Source organism: Gracilinanus agilis, chromosome X (genome assembly GCF_016433145.1).
Source record: "Gracilinanus agilis isolate LMUSP501 chromosome X, AgileGrace, whole genome shotgun sequence".
Taxonomy (NCBI): domain Eukaryota; kingdom Metazoa; phylum Chordata; class Mammalia; order Didelphimorphia; family Didelphidae; genus Gracilinanus; species Gracilinanus agilis.
The window spans coordinates 35,262,892-35,268,478 of NC_058136.1; the positions used below are offsets into that span (position 1 = coordinate 35,262,892).

Sequence of the window (5,587 nt, forward strand, 5' to 3'; positions counted from 1 at the left end):
GCTAGGTAGCACAGTGGGTAGAGTGCCAGGCTTGCAGTTGGGAGGACCCAAGTTGTAGTAGGAGGCCCATTTCACAGATGACAGACAGAGAGATAAATATGAGAGCCTGCATTCTTTAAAAAACAAAGGTTGTGGCTTGTTCACACAGCTAGGGGTGGAATTTGAACCCAGGTCTTCCAGATTCCAAGTCCAGCAGCCAAACCTTGTTACTATTAGAAAGAAATGCTCTCCTTGTTTGATGAACTCCCCAGGGATTTATGGTGGAGAACTGCGAAGTTACTCCTAAAAACCCATTTTTCATCACCTCACGTGGAGGCTAAAGTGTCATAACAAACAGGCTTCCATACTTGGACGCTCCAGGTCACCCACCTGCCTTTCTGAGGTACAGATTCCCAGGCAGCCGGTCTACCCATGAAGCCTCCAGAAGGGTCCTTCCAGTGAGATGGAGACGTTCTGGAGCACAGTGGCAGCCCAGGACAGCCAGGCCCTCCGAGGAAGCCTCCAGAGGGGTCCCAGGATGGTGAACGAGGTTTCAAGGTGGCACCTGTCTGTCCAGCCTTTTCTTACTTCTCACTCTTCCTCCCTAAAACAAATGAGAGAGGAAGTGACGTTTGGAGGATGCTGCCACTCATCCCTTTGCCCCCCACCAGAGGGGCCTTCTCAGAGAAGTATCTGCTTCAACAATCCTTTTTTTCTCTTTTTCCCTTTTCTTCTGTAACAGGATACAAGTATGAAGGAGTGAAATTTGAGAAGGGAAATTGTGGGGTCAGCATAATGAGAAGTGGTGAGTGTGTCTGTGGGTCAGCTTTCCCCTCCCCCTGTGCCCCCTTCCCCTCTCTACCTCCCCCCCTTCCCCTCACCCCAGGGCTCCTGTTTGCCTGCCCTAATTGTGGCCTACCTGAGCTCTAGCTTCTTCCCCTCCGCTGCCTGCCCTAGCTCTCCTCCTCTCCTGGTGCCTCTGCAGTCCTGGCCGGCATGTTGCCGAGCTTGGCTAATTTTAGAGGCAGTCTCTTCCCTAGGGGCCTGTCTGCATGCGCAAGGTTGCCTTAAAAGAGGAGCAAGGGAGGATGGGAGGATCCTGGGGTGGGGATGGGGGTGGCGGACTGTGATGGCATGGAGACAGCGATGGAGGGAGATGATGCAGCCTACAGAACTCAGTACCACACTGGAGAAAATGGGGCTCCTTTGTTTGATGGTAGGGAACAATCCCACCCAGGCAAGGGCTGGACCGGATGGCTTCAACACTGAAACGGCTCCATGCCCATGTAGGCAAAAGCACTTTCTTGGCCATAACCATATTTTCCCCTTGCTGGGCTTGTCAATATTGTGTTTATATCTGCAAATAAGTGCTCCCTCCCTAGGACCAGCCTTTGGTCATGCTGCCCAGTGAAGTCCTGTGCCTGTCATTAGTCCACAGAATCGTGATCATGAGCCCCCTCCCCCCCCCCCCAACAGTGGTAGAACTTCTTGCAGCAGGCCCCAGGGAAGGGAGAGAGCTGAGAGTTGCTGGAGTTTTGTACTTTCCCCAAGGAGGGGCTAGAGGACACCGAGTGGTGCTGAAATCGCACTAGGCTCAGATGAGATCACAGACAAAGCGTTTTTATCATCGTGTTGCTGTCATCGTCGTCATTGTCGTCGTCGTCCACCTCCAGTTCCTGGGCCTCCAGTGTGGTGAGGGCTCTGCTGCCCGAGCCTCCTACTGCCCTCCTGCCGGGTTCAAGCCAGGTTTCTAGAGTGATACAGGGTGTGCTTACAAATGTTCAACAACTGTGCAAGCAGAGGCCCCGTTTGTAGTGATTGCAGATTTCTGAGGTGTCAGTGCTCACCCTGAAAGTTTACCAAGCAGACCTCACCTAGGTTCTAAGGAGCTGCCTCCTAGATAAACTGTAGCCTTGGGAACTAAAGGGGCCGTTTATGTATTGACTAGTCTCTGCACAATCTTGTGGCGGCCCCTTTTGGGTTGGTGAAGCCGTGAGAGGTAGGCTTGTCAGGCATTATTCATTCAACAAGCGTTCTATGGCTGTCATGAAGAGCCTTGTCCCAGGCAGGGAATAGGTTTCAGTAGGTGAGCAGTCTTCGGGTTGTTTCATGCCTCTCTGATTTGTGATTACAGCCTTTTCCCTTAAAAAGATTCGAATTCCAAAATGACATCTGACTCCCAGGCCGAGGTGATGGTTGTTGGTGGGAACCGATTTTCTCTTCCCACTCCCACTGCACACCCCGCCCCCCGAGCCCCCCAGCCCTAACGCCAAAACGCCCAGCCAAACAGCCAGATGCTTCTTATTCACTGTGTGCTGGAAAATCCTCTTCGGCACTAAATTAATTCATTGCTGCATCGAGTGACAGTCTTTATGACATTGTGTTCGAAGAGCCAATCATCTTTGGTCTCTAATGCCCGCTCCCTTCCCAGGAATCTTTCATTCTTAACCTTAATGAAAAGGACACTGTCACATAGATGGAGTGCCAGGTTTTGGTGATTTAAGCATCTTATTTAAAATAATGGGAAGAAAAAATTGTTAGCAGTATCACAAAAGATCACGAGCCAGCAGAAGGCAGCCCAGAAGCACAGTGGCACTAGACACGAGAACTAAGAAATCAGTCCTAAAACCTCACGACCCCCCCCCGCCCCCCGTGAGGACCAGGGTTATTGCCTTCATCTTAGAGCTGCAGCAACTGAGGCATCACGAGCTAAGTGTCCCGGCCACAATTCCACAGCCAAGGCGTCAGAGCTGAGAAGTGAACTGGACTCAGGCTCTTTGGACCCCAAGGCCTCGCTTCTTTCTTTTTCTTTACAAACACTTTCTTTTCTAGCAGGCTACAACACAGCTAGCTTCAATAGGCTGTACCTGTAGCCAAAGGGTTCCAAGAACGTATCTTTGCTCTTCTCTTTCCCCAGACAGCCTGACCTGTGGCTTTCCTGATGCCACGATACTGATCTTAACTTATTGGAGCTGGACCGGGCATGGGACAAGCTCCTGCTTTGGGAAACACACCGAGAGACTCTTCAGACAATGGCAGAGGAGGCATTGCCATCTTCTGCATGCCAAACGATAGCCTAGGGTGGCCCCTTATCCGCCTCATCTTGTTTTTTCCCATCTCTGCCCCTAGGGGAGGCCATGGAGCAGGGTTTGCGGGACTGCTGCCGCTCCATCCGAATTGGAAAGATTCTGATCCAGAGTGATGAAGAGACCCAGAGGGCCAAAGTCTATTATGCCAAGTTCCCTCCGGACATCTACCGGAGGAAGGTTTTACTGATGTATCCGATTCTAAGTGAGTGCTTGCTCATTGTGCTCTGGAACCTTTGGTGAGGGAGGGCTAATTTTGGTACCTGACTCCGGGCCAAGTGCCCCGCCCGGGCAAACACAGTTCTAGCACCTGCTATTCTCATGAGGCTTCTGGGCAATTCACATGGGAACTGATCGATAGCAGAACACGCAGTAGTCAAACTTCATTAGCTCTAAAAGGATTTTTTGTTTTTAAATGGCCACATAAGGCAAGGGATACGATGAGGCAAAGCATAAGGAATGCAGAGTATGGCAGTGGGTCTGTTCTCCAGGCCAGCTAGGGTGGCTGGGGTTTCTCTCAGACGTTTCTCCTCGTTGGTCATCTCTGAGATCCCTCCCTGGTTTTTCTGGTCTCTGCACTGATTCTGGGGCTCACGTCGCTCTCAACATGGGCTAGTGGGCTTCTGAAGAATGACTTAGGCTGTGAGATTCGGAAGTCATACAGTGAGTTGCTAAAGAACAGGGTCCTTCCAGTGGAGTTTCGCCTACGGCCCACATCAGAGAGCTGAAGAGGCCCCTCTCCTTAGGAGTTATTAGGTGCCCGTGAACCGATTCTAATAGCCCTGGGTTTCATTTGATTCCAGGCACTGGAAATACTGTCATCGAGGCTATAAAAGTCCTTGTAGAACATGGAGTTCAACCCAGTGTCATCATCGTCCTCAGTCTCTTTTCTACTCCTCATGGTAAGTCCTGACTCGGGTAACATGGCTGAGACTCCCGATGAGGTACAGAAGGGGGAAATGGACAAATGGAAAGCCCTGGCTTTATTTGCTTCCTTGATATGTCTGTCCCCAGTGAGTATCTAGCTATAAGATAGATATAAGATGGCCACCAGAGGAAATAGCACTTCGAAATGCAGAGCCAGATTCTTCTAGGGCAACCTGTGATTCAGCTGGGTATTGTGGGAAGGACTCTGGACTTGTAGCCAGAAGTCCAAGAGTTTCCATCTTGGCCCTGCTACTTGGAAGCCTCTCTAAGGGCCCACTGGTGAGCACCCTGCTTTCTCGTACCTGTCTCTGGGGACTGAGAGAAAAACTCTATGCAGACGGCTCTCACACCAGGACATCTGTGCTTCTGTTAGCGTGGCCATCACCTTTGTTGCCCCTTGGCCTCTGTGGGTGTCCTTTAGGAGGCTCCAAGCAAAAGAACTGCACCAGTCTTGGACGAGCCCAGAGATTAACCCCCGGCCATGCACCTAGGCTGCTAATCCATTGTCGGGCCAGACCTGGAAGCCTCTCTAGCTTGGGAGGAGCTGCCAGAACTTGCCTACGCTTGTTCTCTGCTATCCCACTACTCCACCTTCCCCTTCAAACGAACCAACTCACCCCGTCTTGGTATAATACTGGTTTTCCTTTTTCCTCCTTCCTTTTCTCCAGGTGCCACATCAATCATCCGCGAGTTCCCAGAAATCACAATTTTAACCACAGAGGTCCATCCTGTTGCACCAACGCATTTCGGACAGAAGTATTTTGGAACAGATTAAGTTTGAGGAAAACTGGGTTTCCCTTGACTATATCAAAAGAGTGTATTGAGTTTCCTCTTTTGTCCTGTTTTCAGTTGGGAAATGGGAAGTGATGGGGCTGTTTAAATGAATTTCTTTTTCTGGTCCAAACAGAATATATTGGCAGGCTTCATTTCATTTGGTTATTTTTTGACTGTTGGAACCAAGTGCAATAATGAGGCACACTCGGCTCTTAGAATTGATGGGAACTTTAATAATGTGCTTATGCAAATTATTGGATTCTTCAATGAATTAATTTATTCTCTAGTTTCTGAACTGCCCTGCTCTGAGGTTTCTTGTAGTTACAAATAAAACCAAAAAGAGTCCGTTCTCTAAGGCCCGCTGGGAAGTGCATTGTGTTCTGTTTGCTTTCAGAGAGAGAGAGAGAGAGAGAGAGAGAGAGAGAGAGAGAGAGAGAGAGAGAGAGGGGAGTCCGAGTCTGCTAGTCTATAGTCTACTTTCCACCATCCTCTACTTTCTCCACTTTCCTAGTTTTGGCCTTTTCTGGTAACTCATAAATAAAACTGAATGCCTCTTGAATTTCTCATTTTCTTTCCCATCCTGCTCGGCTGGCAGATTCAAGATGTCAGCCCCAGAATGTGTGTTTGACTTTTCAGCTGGCCCATTATTTTCTTTGTGGCTTACTTCCCAAACAATACATGGAAGGAAAAGGGGGCCATTTTGGCAACTGGACTGTAGCAGTGACCCCCACTGACCACGCCAGGGAAGTCAGAATGGCAACACAGGAGGGCTAAGTACAGTTAAATACCAGCAATCCGGAGAAAAGAAATGATGGTTGGGT

The 5,587-nt window shown here is 49.7% G+C and overlaps 1 protein-coding gene across 1 annotated transcript in view; it reads left to right on the forward strand.

Moving 5' to 3' along the window:
* Positions 1-5,165, forward strand: part of UPRT (uracil phosphoribosyltransferase homolog) — a 68,325-nt gene extending 63,160 nt beyond the window's left edge. Inside the window, 4 exon segments of the mRNA XM_044682799.1 lie at positions 665-784; positions 3,109-3,270; positions 3,869-3,967; positions 4,661-5,165. Coding sequence (XP_044538734.1) covers positions 665-784; positions 3,109-3,270; positions 3,869-3,967; positions 4,661-4,767 — 488 coding nt within the window. The 3' untranslated portion in view covers positions 4,768-5,165.
* Positions 5,166-5,587: the final 422 nt, after the last annotated feature.